Source organism: Lissotriton vulgaris, chromosome 7 (genome assembly GCF_964263255.1).
Source record: "Lissotriton vulgaris chromosome 7, aLisVul1.2, whole genome shotgun sequence".
Classification (NCBI taxonomy): Eukaryota; Metazoa; Chordata; class Amphibia; order Caudata; family Salamandridae; genus Lissotriton; species Lissotriton vulgaris.
The window spans coordinates 1,461,838,270-1,461,854,147 of NC_141695.1; the positions used below are offsets into that span (position 1 = coordinate 1,461,838,270).

The 15,878-nt window shown below is 44.3% G+C and overlaps 1 protein-coding gene across 1 annotated transcript in view; it reads left to right on the plus strand.

The window, feature by feature from the left end:
- The window catches only part of DHX35 (DEAH-box helicase 35), a 593,749-nt gene that overhangs the window by 397,847 nt on the left and 180,024 nt on the right, over positions 1-15,878 (plus strand). The window contains exon 13 of the mRNA XM_086932268.1: positions 15,348-15,472. Within this exon, the coding sequence (XP_086788394.1) occupies positions 15,348-15,472 (125 nt within the window). The remainder of the gene's footprint in view (positions 1-15,347; positions 15,473-15,878) is intronic.

A 15,878-nucleotide genomic window follows, 5' to 3' on the forward strand; every position in this document is an offset into this window, starting at 1 on the left:
GGACACGTGTTGCGGGGAAGAAAGTATTATTCTAGAAGTTTGCTTTTACTTCTTGTTCAGCCCGTCCCATCCTCCTGCTTGCGTTTCAAGCTCTCTTCTGTGCGCCACCATTGTCCAAGTTGTCTTTGCTCCCGCCCCCTCCCTTTGTCTGAGTTCACCACCTCCCTTGCCCCCCCTCCTCGCCATTTTCTGGGTGTGTGGTGTTATATATGATGTGGAGAGCCCTACAACAATACTGCATGCTGCACCCGCACCAGGGGAATAAGCACACAACTTTCATTGCCCATCGGCTTCCCTAAACCTCACTCTTCCAAAGAAAATCATCTTTGATCGGCACAAACTGTTAGGAAGCTTCAGTAATGTATTGTTTTAATTTAAGTTGTATATTATTATTATAACAACGTTTTCTTCATTGTTTATGGTCTTTTATTGAAGTGAAACCATGTTATAAATGAAAGATGGCTGAAATGCAGCGTGAATTTGAAGAGTCTAAGATTAATCCCGGCATCCCTGCTTCACTAATGTGTGTGATCCTGGGCATAATCTTTTTCACCAAGCCGCCTTTGTGTACATCACATATGACTGAACCTTTGAATGTGTGAGTTCGGGGTGTGCGCTGTTCAAAAACCTCTCTTGTGTTTGATTTTAATATTTTAAAATGTAAAATCTATAATAAATAACTAGGCCTTTTATAATGTTCACAGTGAGGCTGACTTCCCTCCTAAGGCACTAACAGCATTGTCATCAAGGCAGGAACATTTCTCAGTTAATGTTCAAAAAATCTTCTCAACGCAGTCGTAATCTGATGTACTACTCTGAAAAGCTTCTGCATGTTAAAGAAATATTTTTTGTTAACTTGAAAGACATTTTAGCCCGTATTTTGTTTTTTTGAGTGATTTACATGCTTAATTTGGTCACCGGCTGGGCTCCTACACGAAGACTGAGCGGCGGAGCGGACGTTTGCCTCTGCTCTCCCTGTTAAGTTGTGGACTCGCCCACTTCCTAGATGCCATACTAGTTTGTGGCCAAGCAAAGCAGGGAATGTTATCAGTTATTTAAAGAAAACAATTCAATTATCGGGCACGCTACTGGGTTTAAATGGTCTTTATGTATATTCTTACTGCCTAATCTGTAATTCTCTGCTGAGGAGCGCTGACATCCCTGAAGTAAAATTGTAGTCCTCCTTCTATTTCCTTGAAATGTCCAGTTTTTTTTTTTTGCTTTAAAATTCTGTCCACCCTATCTATGGGGACTCTCAGTGTGAATGATCACAGAGGTGGGAATAAACCCTGCATTGCAAGGTCCTATGGGGACTCTCGGTGTGTATGATCACAGAGGTGAGAGTGGCTCCTGCAGGGACTTCAGTGTTTAGGCTTACAGATGGCGAGGTCATTCTTGTATTGTTAGAACCTGCAGGTAATCCCAGCACGCAGCATTACAGAGAGGGGGGTCCAACCTCACACAGAAATGGCTCAAGGAGTGCCCTAGTACCCAGGACGTACCATGTTAACTAAGTTGCAAGACATTGTACTCCAGCGATGCTCCTGCACAGGGCACTCAGCTTGAAAACACTTGACTTGCTAGCTGCAATGCTACATCCACTATGCTTTGCCTCTAGACACTCACTCACCCTCACACCCTCACCTTCCCCCCCTCACCCTCACAACCCTCTCACTCTCACTCACCCTCACCCCCTCACACACCCTCACCCTCACACCCCCTCAACCTCATCCCCTCAACCTCATCCCCTCACCCTCACACACCTCCCCACCCTCACACCCTCACCCTCACCCTCAGAACGCTCTCACCCTTACCGCCTACACCTCTCACCCTCATACCCCCTCACCCTCATACACCCTCATACCCCCTCACCCTCATACCCCCTCACCCTCACCCTCACACACCGCCTCACCCTCACACCCCCTCACCCTCACACACCCCTTCACCCTCACACACCCCCTCACCCTCACACACACCCTCACCCTCACACACACCCTCATCCTCACACACACCCTCATCCTCTCACCCCCTCTCACCCTCACACAACCTCTTGCCCTCACACCCCCTCACCCTCACACCCCCTCACCCTCACACCCCCTCTCACCCTCACACAATCTCTCACCCCTCACACACCCACTCACCCTCACACAACCTCTCACCCCTCACACACCCTCTCACCCTCACACCCTCTCACCCTCACATACCCTCTCACCCTCATACACCCTCTTACCCTCTCACCCTCACACACTCTCTCACCCTCATACACTCTCTCACCCTCACACAACCTGTCACCCCCTCATCTTCACCCTCACACCCCCTCACCCTCACACCTCCTCGCCCTCCCATCCCCTCACCCCCCTTACCCTCACTCACCCTCACACCCCTCTCACCCACTCACCCTCACCCACCCTCTCAACCTCATTTACCCTCTCACCCTCACACACCCTCTTACCCTCACACACCCTCTCACCCCCTCATCCTCACATCCCCTCACCCTCACATCCCCTCACCCTCACATCCCCTCACCCTTCCTCACAACCCCTCACCCTCACACGCCCACACTCCCCCACCCCCTCACACCCCCACACCCCTCACCCTCACACACCCCCTCACCCTCCCTCACACCCTCTCACACCCCCTCACACCCCTCACCCTCACAACCCTCACTCACCCTCACCCCTCACACCCCACACACCCTCACCCTCATCACTCAGTACCACCCCAGTATCACTCAGCACCACCACATTATCACTCAGCACCACCACATTATCACTCAGCACCACCACATTATCACTCAGCACCACCACATTATCACTCAGCACCACCACAGCACCACTCAGCACCACCACAGCACCACTCAGCACCACCACAACACCACTCAGCACCTCCACAGCATCACTCACGGCCTCCACAGCATCACTCAGGGCCACCACAGCATCACTCAGGGGCACCACAACATCACTTTGCGCTACCACAGCATCACTGAACGCCACTGCATCACTCGTCGCCACCACATCCCTCTGCACCATCACAGCATCAATCTGTGCAACAATTCAACAACAACTGGGTCAAATATGTTCTCTCAATGTTTCAAGCTTTATTACAAATGTCACAAAAAAATGTTAATATTTCACTTCTGTTCTTGGATTTTCGTCACAATAAAATACACTAAACATAATCTTCACTAAAGTTATTTACAAAAGTTTAAGCTATTGCCATTATAAATTACAATCACTTTAATTTAAGTATTAATTATTTTAAAAAATTAAAAGCTGTGGTTATTTGTAATATCAATACATCTAAGTCACGTAAATACAAAACATGGTGCATTACAAATGCTATAGGTGTCACATTTGCGAAAGTTATAACTATTGGCATTGTAAATGACAAAGCTATTAATTTAGCTTCTTTCAAAACCAACACATAAATAAAAAAATTGTCATTTACAAGACCAATAGCTCAAACTTTCATAATGCGAGACCTATTGCATTGCAAATGCTTGTTTAAGGTACCTGTCATCTAGGAGAGGGTTTAAAGCCTTAAAAATCTGATGCGACCTTCATAAACCATCTGACATAATTGCTTATTAAGAGCGAAACTTTGTAGTGTCTCTAGACTTGAACATCTCATATTTGATTTTATCTATGTATGCGTGTGTTATTTGTATGACATGTACCTAGCCCTAAAGCAGTAACTAATTAGAGGGGTAACCTGATGTAGAGTTCTTTAAAGAGGTGTGTCTCCACCTGTTTCCTAAAGTGGAATATAGTAGGGGTGCTCCTGAATGATACAGGGATTTCATACCAGATCTTGGGTAATAGTTGGAGAAGATTTGTTACCAGTTAAGCAGGTTTGACTAGTTTGTATTTTCTTCAGACTGTCTAGGTTGGCTGAGTGGCATTTTGCATGGTGAATGAAGTCCCATTCGCGCCCAAGCTCCCAATGTTTATTCTGATGGTTGTTGAAGTGGTGTGCTTGGCCTGATTTTGTCTTAATTTCCTGTCCTTCCGTAGCACTCTCTTTCCTCTACAGCCTTGTTGCTACTGTCTTGGCAAGATTTTGTAAAGTGACAATTGCTTCATCTCTGTGTTCAACATGGGTTAAGTGGTAATCACTCTGACTGTGGCTGATGGTTAGTGTACCTTTAAGTTACTTCATTGAATTTGAAGCGTCGACAACATGAGGCTTGCTGTTTCAGACTCTTAGAATTGTGATACCATATTATTTCAAGAAATGCATATTGTTGATAAAAAAAACTCCAGTCCTTGTTCTGGAGAGAGCTAAGGTTGCATGGGACTCTTAATTTCCTTTTCTTGATTGTGGGCAGTTATTTCAATTCAGTTATTGGCCCTCTTGTAGACAATCCAAGACTTCCAAAGGCAAAACAAAGCCAACATGCTTTCTGCAAGACTTTAATATACTGGCCTTGTTCACAGTTAGAGCCTTGTAGGTATCACTTATCTGCAACCCATAAGTCTCTTTCTAGATGTGGCTATCTCTTAGTGCAAAGAATCTTTTCTGGACTCATAGCATCCCCTGCTATTGAGCTGCTATGAATTTCTGACTTTTCTCTTATCTGTCTCTCTCTTGATGGTTGATTACAAGACATCTAGTATCAGACGGGGGATGCACTGTGATGCTGTCTTTTCCAGTGAATATAGACAAAGAGCACAGATCTCTTTAGGATATAGTGTCCTATTTTTAAAAGAATGAGTTGGAAGACACATCGCCCTTCCTCGAGTGGAAATCTTTAAAGGCCTATATGAGATATGTTATTACCTCCATTCAGGCAGAACAAAACAAGGCGGCAAACACAGTGATAAATGGGTAAGGATAGGAAAACTTAGGGAAGGCAGTATGTTAGTTCCCACACATCGACCATCCTAACTAGCCTCAGAATGCTGTATTTAGGTACTATAATGTTCTTACCTCTATAGCACAGTATCTTGTAAATAGTGAGAAAGCTCAACATTGTGTCAAAGGTATTAGAATGGATAGCATGCTTTCTAGATACTTGAAAGCAAAAATAAAAAAGTTAATATTCCTTCAGTTTGGGACGCCAGTGGGAATTTAAAGTGAGGTCTTCAGAAATTGTGGATAAGTTCCAGATATGTTATGGTAGAATATACAATACCCCTAATTCACTGTGCAAGGAGAATATTTCAAATGTATTTTGTTCTCTTGATACACCGTCTTGGCAAGTTTGCTTTAGAGCTCAATTAGACTTGCCCATTAAATTAAGTTGATTTGCAACTTTATACCATTCAAGGCACAGTACAGTTTTGTATGGTATATTGCCATCAAAGCCAAGCTCCGGGCACGTGTTGCACGCTCATTAGAGACAGCGCAAACTCAGGGGGGCAGAGGCACCCAGAACAGGTCAAACCCAAATGCTCGACATGGAGACATCATACACCTGAGTCTCGATGGCAATTGTTCCCACATTTGGTTTTCTTGCGTGTTGGAACTGGGCCTGGTTTTACTGGGCAGTAATTCTGCCCGGAAACATTAGATGAGGTTTTGGCTACAGCATCAGCCAAGCCTTTTTTCCCATTTATTTTTCCATTCTTGCCAACTCTCCTTCCCCGCCGCCTTGTGTTAAATGAATGTGTCAAACTGCAGGAAATCTGGAATTCCGTGTGGTTTTGCAATCGGTAAACCATTCCCAAACAGGTCACAGGTTTTAACTCGTAATTGCATGGCACACGCTTAGTGTTACCGCATGGCAATGTAAATGCCGCATGTCGTGTTTACATCCCACCAATACTGTGCACCTCGTAACCACGGCCTTATTGGTTTGTCCTTTCCACATCCTCTCTCTTCTTCTGTCAGTACGCGCCTGCTGCCCTTCCCTGATTCCAGCTGCGGGCAGTTTGGGTTGCAGTTGGAGGTGTGGGTGTAAGAGGAGTTTTTTTCCTACATGTCACAACCTGCTCTCTTGTTTCGTGGAAACTCTCGATTCCTGCAGGCATAACCGGCATCTCGCGTTTCAGGCTCCCTTTTTGAATGTATACAGGAACTCACAAGGTGTCTTTGTTCGTGTGAAAATGCCGAGTATTTGGCGCGCAACATTATGTGTGAATTAAATACTGCTAAAAAGGGCTTTATTGTAAGCAAGTGCTTTGCTTGCAGTGCTTTAATAGTCCATAGTCCATAGTCCAGAGCGGGACCTAGCGTCGGCGCCCATGCACACTCGCTGTGCTTCCTGGTGCAAGCTGTGGAGGGCTCTTATTTTCCTTTCAAGTGTGACCGGATGCAAGATGCTTTCCTTCAGGACAATCTAATTCCATTTAATGTTGCTGAGGCCGCCTCACCCTCCCCTCGAAGGGGAGGGGGGGGGGGGCGCAGGGGCAGGGGCAGGCGCCATAACCCGCACCGAGCCCCAGTGGAAAATCCGGTTCTGGGCGCCTTAAAGCGCCCAGAAGCCAGCCCGAGGGAAATGCCCACCCATCAAAAGTTCTACACAACAGGGAAGAAGTGCCAATACTTAGCCCCTTCCATGCTGATGACGGAATCGCTCCGTCATCAGCTACAGTTGAGCTGTGCTGATGACGGAGCGGTTCCGTCATGGCCCGGCCGCCGCGCCTGCGCGGCGCTGATTTCGCGCCTGCGCGGGCGTTCTAAAGAGCGGGGCGGGTCATGACGGAACCGCTCCGTCACCAGCACAGCTCAACTGTAGCTGGTGACGGAGCGGTTCTGTCACCAGCATGCGGCGGCCGCGCGGCCGCCCCGCCCCTTTAGCGCTGCGGCGGAATAGCCGCCGCAGCGAAGGGGTTAATATAACACCCAAAAACAAAGTCACCTTATCCAAGATGGGGCATACTATTCAATAGCTCTTTTATTTTACAAAATCATTTTGAAAGCACATTTATTTCAACTTTCATCATATACTGTCAAAAAACAGAACTTTTTTGTACAAAATAGAAAAATAGGACACAAAAATAGGGCAATAAAATCAACCATACATTCCAAAATCAATCATATCACAGTCATACCACAAACATTCATACATTCATACCACAATACTTAGCCCAATTGAATACGGATAAACAAAAGGGCTAGGTATTAGGTCTGCTGCGTAAATACAAAATTATTTACAGTGAATTGTAAAATATATTTTGATTTGAATTCAGTGAATCATAATAAAGTGGACAAAGGCAGACAAAGGCGGCTCAATCGTCATTTGGGACACCAACGATTATACTGCCGAAGTCATGAGGCAACTAGACGACCACACTTGTTACCGCAAAATTGGTAAGGACCCCACATCAGAATTCCAAAATCTTTTATTTCCTATCTTGAAAGAAGGATTTGAGGAAGGATTTCTAGGCCCTAAAGAACTGGAATACTTACAGAATAAACATCCTAAAGTACCCATGTTCTATGTCCTACCTAAGGTCCATAAACATCTGACTAAGCCACCTGGTAGGCCTATCGTGGCAGGATGAGATTCCTTACTTGAGCCAATAGCTAAGTATGTAGATTGCTTCTTAAAACAATTCATCGACTGTGTTGTTTCGTATTTACAAGATACAACTGACTTTATCAATAAGTTGGAAGGTGCTGAATTCGATAGAGACAATGACTTGTTAGTTACTCTAGATGTCACACAACTTTATACGCAAATACTTCAAGATGAAGCTGTGGCTGTACTGGAATATTTTTTGGATTCAAGACCTAGACCGGTCCAGGTGCCAACTAAATTCCTAGTGGACCTAGCAACATTCGCTCTAAAAAAGAACTACTTCAGCTTCGGAAATGAATTTTACCTCCAAATAAAAGGAGTCGTCATGGGGTGTCCCTTTGCCCCAGAGCTGGCGGTGCTGTTCATGTCGCTCTATGAAGACACCTATGTCCACAATAACAATCCTTTCAGTGAATACATAGCCACATGGTGGCGCTTCATAGACAACGTCTTCATGATTTGGACTGGCGGAGAAGAAAATTTAACATCTTTCTTCAATTGGCTTAACACGCGAACAATAGACATACAATTCAGCATATCACATTCAGCAACTAAGATCTCGTTCCTGGATGTAGAAGTTTTTCCATCTAATGGTAAATTGGCAACATCTCTATTTACCAAGCCTACAGATCGCAACAAAGCATTACTTTTCTCCAGCAACCACCCGAGGAGTCTAAAAGAAAATTTGCCATTCGGCCAATTTCTATGAATTCGTAGAAATTGTTCTTCCAATGAGGACTACAAATTCCACGCAGAAAATCTAGTATCCAAATTGTGTGATCGCGGCTACCCAAAAAAATTGGTCCGCAATTCAATGAAATGGGCAAGATGGATACCGAGGGATAGTCTTTTTGAACGGAAAACTAAATCCAAGCTCAAGCGGCAGGTTTGTGTAACCACCTATTGTCCTAATGCGAACAATCTTAAAAAAATTATTGGACAGAATTGGCATCTAATTAAAAACTTGGATGAAAGTCTACACGCACCCCCGCTGTTTGCCTTCAAAAAGGAGAACAGTGTTGTCAACCATATAATAAGAGCAGGAATGAAAAAAGAAGAACAACCATCATTAAGACGAATGATGGGATTGGCCCCCATTGTCGGCCACCACAAGTGTGGCATGTGCTTGTGTTGTGATCTGACCATAGAAGGATCATTATTCCAACATCGGGGTATCTCATGGAAACATGAAACCTTCAGCAATTGTAAGTCCAAGTTCGTAGTATATGGAATTGTTTGCCCCTGTGGACTCCTATATATAGGAAAGACGAATCAAGAAATTCGCCACAGAATCGCCCAACACAAATCTAGAATAAAAAACGGAGTAGAAACTGCACCACTGGTGAACCACTGGATACGTTGTAAACATCGCATAAATGACATCAAATGGACTGTCATCTCCCGTGTCGAAAAAGACCCACGTGGTGGAGACTTGGATCAAAAACTTTTAAAAAGGGAAGCCTATCTAATTGTGAAGTTTGACACAGCAGTTAGGGGACTTAATGAATTATCAGAGATATATAAACTTTAGGACTCCAGTGCTTGGCTTGTTGCTGTGAGCTCACCTGTTTCTGTACAATTTTTGTTTTTAGTTTTGATGTGTAAATTACATAAGCACAGCACCGATCGTTTCTTGAACAGTGGCCCACCAAGATGCATGCCCGATAAATTAAAGCTTTCATCCCGCAATACAAAGGCTGATCTTTGTACTAATAGACCATGCCGCTTTGGAAGGCTCCTGAGCGTGCAGCTGCACGGTAGGAACAGACCATGCCCTGTGGATATATCTGCCCATCCCTAAGCCCTATAGATCTTGACACATAACAACAATACGCATGCGCCATTAAGCAGTGCCTCCGTTAAACAGAGAAGCCCCATTCCAGCTGACACACTCCACGCATGCGCGAGGGAGTAGTGCGATTTTGGACGCCGGTAGGACTCGGCAATGAAGACTAGGACTTCACTAGCTGGTAAGCCCATGCCGCTTTTAGATCCCGACATTTTACTAAGATACTCCGTGTGAAACCGAAGTCTGACACGTTGTCCTTCTCTTCCCCCCCCCTCCCTTCACTTCAGAGAGGCAATGAGAAAACCGTCTTGCTTTGACTTTGGAAACGACTGAATTAATAACAGACCCCCGTCTTCCGGCGCGGCTTACGAAAACTTCCTGGTAAGGAGATCGTCCACTAACGTCATTCAGAGGGTTATTCATTAAAATCATCTAGGCACTAAATCGCATGTATTTTTTACAGGCTGCCTTGACTTTTCTGCCCTAAAGTCACACGCCTGGACACACCACCATTTATATCTGAGGTAAATTCTTGAATGTGCCTATGTTTTGGGTATGGCATGTATACAGAGCTGTAGCTTACACACACATCTTTTCTATTTTTCTTTTTCTTCTATGTTCACAGGTGACATTCATTCCTTTATGTCTGGATAATCTCCATAGTGGTAAGCAGAGATTACTCTGGGTGTTGTAGTGCTCATTAGAGTTCTCCTTTTCTGTTAAAACAAATGTACACAAAGTTCTTTCCCTCTCTCTTTTTTCCAGAGCGACCTGGCCCTGATGAGAATCCCTTCCAACCCTTAGGGATTCGAAACGCGTAGGCCCCTTCACGTTTAGCGTCCGCTCTTCTTGGTTTTGCCCTAGTGTTAACATGCTGTCACACTAGATGCTTTGAATTCTCCATTTATTTTTACTTATTGTTCACTTTATTATGATTCACTGATTTCAAATCAAAATATATTTTACAATTCACTGTAAATAATTTTGTATTTACGCAGCAGACCTAATACCTAGCCCTTTTGTTTATCCGTATTCAATTGGGCTAAGTATTGTGGTATGAATGTATGAATGTTTGTGGTATGACTGTGATATGATTGATTTTGGAATGTATGGTTGATTTTATTGCCCTATTTTTGTGTCCTATTTTTCTATTTTGTACAAAAATGTTCTGTTTTTTGACAGTATATGATGAAAGTTGAAATAAATGTGCTTTCAAAATGATTTTGTAAAATAAAAGAGCTATTGAATAGTATGCCCCATCTTGGATAAGGTGACTTTGTTTTGGGTGTTAGATTAAGAAGACAAATAGAGGATCAGTATTGGCACTTCTTCCCTGTTGTGTAGTTATTACGGCTCAGCCTTACTGATTAGAGCCGGCCCCGGTTGTTTTTGGCACCCATCAAAAGAGCGCCCAGTGGCGCCAAAAGATAGCCAATGGGCAGTCAGCGCTGGGTTTGAACCCCCCCCAATCAGGGGGCGCCACCTGAGCGCTAAGGTGAGAAAAATTGGGGATATAAGTCGCCGCTCTGCCAGGTAGCTCCTAACTTCGTGGAGCAGGGAGAGCGGCGCACCGGACGGAGTTCTGCAGACCCACTCACCCACCCACACATAAGAATCAGCAGTGTCGCAGTGCTGGACAGTAGCACGGGTGTTCGCAGAAATTGGTGCAATGATTGGCTAAGGAGACACACCGATGGGCGGTGTGTAGGATGAGGGCCACTCACTTTTGGATGCTGCACGGCAGGGTGAGGTGGCAGCGCCAAGGAGGGGAGTAGCAAAAGGAGACGGCGCTCGCGGCCCAGACCCGGCCGGACGGCAGGGCGCAAAAGGTAGCGAGCTGGGGGCCTAACTCCAGACAGAGAAGCTACCCTCCACTACATGCAGAGGGCATGGGTGATCTACCAAATGGTGGTCCCAAAAAATAACCGACAAAGAGGACTACCAAGGACTAACAAAAGGAACTGGTTTGGGCGTGCCATTTACGAACTGAAAGGTACCTCAAGAGTATCGGCCCAGGATCGTTTATGACATGTATAATTTATGACCCACATACGGAAGTTTGCAAATGATAAATGTATAACCACCATGTGTAGAATCCTAATAAAACTGCGGCCAACAACGACCACAACACATACTCTTATTGTTGGCTAACTTTATTGGCATGATGGCAGATTGGCGGGCGGGGGGCATATGTGTGTCTTCCACGGAATGGGCGCAGTGCGAGGGTTATTGGTTCAAGTGCTGACCTGGTTGGTAGCAACTGGCACTCCAACGGAGCACAGCTGGAATCTCACAACAAACAGAAGGAGATGATGGCCGGAGCGCTGAAACTTTTCAGACACTCACCCCCAGTCACAGATCTGGGTTGAATCCATCAACGTTCTTTAGCTCACTTCGCCACCTCAGTTCAGACCTAGCTATATGCAAATCAGTCTTGACCCTGTTCCTCATGGAAACTGACTGCTCAGGCGTCAGCTCCACAGAGTGGTCCAAGATAAAACCAGTGGAGCATCACTTCATGAGTAGTTCAGTGAGAAACGCAGATTTGTGTGGTTCTCAGGCTTTACATCTCTGTAATATATGTTAGTCTATTAATGCTCTGCAAAAATAATATGGACGGCTGTTTATGTGTGTTAGTCCAGTTATAGATTATTTATATACCAACACAGAAAACATAATTATTGACAGAAACTCGTCTTGCCCATCTGTCCCACTAGAACGCATACAAAAATGACCGGTAGACTCTGGAACATATTGAAACAATCTCCGTGTTCCACCGCGCCCAAGTGTTCTATGAAATTGTACTGGTTTCTTCAGAAATGCCCTTTATAATGTGTTAGATAGATCATTCAATGAACAGGTGACTCTAGTGAGCCCTACGTTAATTCCTAAAAAATAGAGAGGATGCCATCCCTCACCCACTCGAGATGGCATGCTTCATCATTGGTGTCGCTCCTGCTCCATCATTATCTTCGCGCTATGCAGGCTCAAGAACTCTTGGAATCTTTTGGATGGTGAGATTGAGGGGAAGTGAAATAAGGGTCTCAATCTTCAATTATAAAATTACATAAGGGTTCATCTTATAATCTTTTTAGTGACAATGTCGAAATTTACCCTATGCATGGGAGCGTTAGGTTCTGATTGGGAGTACTTACAGTCCTTATGTGGTGAGAGAATCAGCCAGGGGCTTTCCTCAGGACCATTAACATCACGGCCCTCTTTATACTGTCATCTAGCCTAGATGCCCTATTTATGTGATAGTATACTAAAATACCACCTTGGCTTTTCGTTTTTTGAAAGCTTTAGAATCCTATGGAAATTTCACATAAAACACAAGTAATTTAATTTTCAAAATGCTATGACATATTTTCATTTATTACTGTCACCAAAAGTGTATGTATACCACCGCTCACCAAAAGTGTATGTATTCCACTGCACTTGTGTAATCAAAGCAAAACACATATGGCTCATTGTGGTAACTCTATTATTGCTCACCTAACCAGGTAGTCCTACGTGCTTCTGGAGACTGGTGGGTGAAACATAGTATCTACCCGGTGTAATATGTTGCAGTTACTGGGTGTATAAAACTTATTAACTTACCAGGGAACACTTCGGTCATACAAATTATTGTCGTTGTGGTGGTGTTTCTCCAAGTAACACACATTTGGGGAGAATGCGTCTTTTTATCATATTGAGGTGTAAACAATGTATTGTTCTTTGAATGGAATTGTAGTCATTACATAGCATAAGATATGTCACAGCTTTACACTATTGATAGGAGTTGAGCTCGGACAGTCCATAGTGATATGAAAAATGAGATCTGAATTGGACAGGACTGCATGTCGTTCCCCTACTATGGATAACTTAAATATTTGTGTTACTATGAGTCAAGCCATACCCCCACAATTTGATAATATTGATGTGAATCAGAGTCGGACAGAAAGTAGCGATTCAAATAAAATCAGAGTTATGCAGGACCGCATGTCATCCCACTGCATGTGACAGCTTGAATCTTTCTAAAACTATGAGTTGGACTGCACCATGTTCGACCGTGTGGGTTATCAGAATAAGTTGGGCATTGTTTTGATGTGAGTAGGGCAGGACCATGTGGGTGGAAATGATGGTGTTGACAACGCAGCAATATAGAGGGACGCATACCTTGATTAGCTGTGGTCCTGCCTTTTCCATGTCCCTAAGTCCACCGGCCTTCGCTAGGTATCCCGAGGACTGAATTGTGACTGTTTTTCAACTGATCAGTGCTGCCAACTCTTACTGCATTGAGCGTAGGCATGTGTGACTGTCTCAACATGTACTTATAAAGGCATGTCATCACACTGAAAATAGTTCAGACTGTGGGTACCGGGTCCAAATAGACGCCTCACTAATGTCTTTCCAGGAACCCGAATTGTGAAGCAGTCTGCAGATTCACAATTAGAAGAACTTGAAAAAGTTGAATATATTTTATTGTTGTGTGAGATAAGTGGTACACTATATCTACGTATAGTGTATATCGCATTTGTCTTGTTGCCAATTTAAGTGAAGGCATATGTTCGGGAAAAAATAATATTAGTGCATAGACTGACTATCATGGACTCTGACCTTCATGATGAAAACCCTTAAAACTCCACCACCTTTGTGCTGCTGCTCCCCAACCCAATTTATGGTTCCCAAAATAACCTTTTTTCTGTTTCCAATACTTTTGGCAGCATTAGGATACCAAAGGCTCGTCTTGTGTGCAGCTCAGGCAACATTTTCTGTGCCACTTCGACTGATGCACAGTCCTCAGTTAAGGAGTTATTTAGTTTGCTATCCTTTATATCCTTATTTTGCATATGAAGGTGCCATCATGGCTTCAGATATTGTAGGCCTTTCTTAAATAGGGGGTCAGTGACCACTGGAAAGAGACCGACAGTAAATATCACGTGTTAAACAGCTACAATATGGGTTTGACTGTTTTTCACTCCTAGTCTGACCTATCTTTGAACAACCGAAATAAACATATGAAAGCCTTCTGGGCTTGGTGTCTAAGCTGACCAGCCATTCAACAGTGCAGGGCATCATTGTGTCGCATTAACTTCTCACTTCCTAATGTAATTATTGAGAAGGTACAATCAATTTTTGAAAGTAGGAATGAGTAAAATGCCTACCTCGGGTAACCTTGTTCAGGGTATTGGGGAAGAGGTTTCATATAGTGAAAGGTACCTTCCTTTTTATGACCTTAACATTGTCCTGAGGTTTACCATTTGGATACAGGAGTGCTCATTGGATAATTATCTAGCAGTTCCAAAGACTGTGTTGTCGTCCGTCTCTCTTTGCTACCTCCAGGTCATAGGTTTGCTTATGGCCAGGTGCCACCTGCAAATAGTGGTGGGGCGCCATTAGTCGCTCCACGGGCAGGAGCCAAGGAAGGGGAGCTTCTTTCTCTGTGTCGCCACAAAAGGTTAGTGATGTCATTGAGAGGCGCCCGGGGCGGGGTCTTTAAAGCATCAAGATGCGAGTGTTTGGCCTCTTTTTCTCCCCACTGTGCACCAGCATCCAGCTTCCCAGAGCAGACATCCACCCACCCACTCCTGGAAAGTGTAATTGCTAACAGCAGAAAAAGGGAACTATTTAAAAAAGTTGCCACTAAGGTATGCTTGCCAATAACCCCCGGGATGCCATTGGTTTAGGTCAGGAGAGATGGTGAAGGAATTGAGGCCTTCTGGCACTATGCATTCTGGAGTGGTGTGCTGTAATGGAACTAGAGACAATTGTTATATGGCCTGTTATATTGCATGTACAATCTTTGAGCTGTTCTGCTGATTTATGCCTTGTATTCTCATAACTATAAGCTTAACTATGGTTCTCATTTCTCTAAGAACTGATGGCGTTTAAATAAGGATAAGGGGCTACACCTTGGCTAAACCATAATCTAAGTTGTCTCTCTCCTTGTGAGTCTGCTTAGTGGGAGGTGGGGTAGCGACCTGCACGTTGGGAGCGCACTATGTGTATAGTATTGGGAAGGAAGTGTGGGTGTAAGTCAGAGTCCGAAACTTCATCATTTGTTACAAGAGGCGTACCCCAGTGAAATAAACGTATTCTGTTTTTCAACAGAGGAAGACTTTGAGAAGCTCCCCCTGTCTACTGTCCCGGAGATGCAGCGAAGTAATCTGGCTCCAGTCATCCTGCAGCTCAAAGCCTTGGGAATCGACAATGTGCTTCGCTTTAACTTTCTGTCTGTAAGCATGATTTTTTGTTCCATTTGTTCCATTTGTTCATTTAATTATGTATCCGATTTGGTAAACACTCATAGGTGTGAAAGGTTTCATGGCGCTAATCTACACTTCCGGTCTATAGTTATTGATAAGTCAACAAAAAAAGAGAGGTCTGTGGTAAGACAGTCACCACTTGCAGGAGCAAAGAAATTGGGAGAAAAGTCAGTACCTGACCCAGCTTAGGTAGGTAAGAAAGCCCTCACACACCGACCTGGTCGGTGTCATGCTTCATCATCGGGCCCCACCAAAAAGGTCTAGTACCTTTTTGGTGTGCTGCGACGCCAGAATTACTGCGGAGCAGGTTTCGTGAAGTAGACGTGCAGTGAGAATACTTAAGTGTCTAATGAGTATCAAAAAACGTATTTTAATA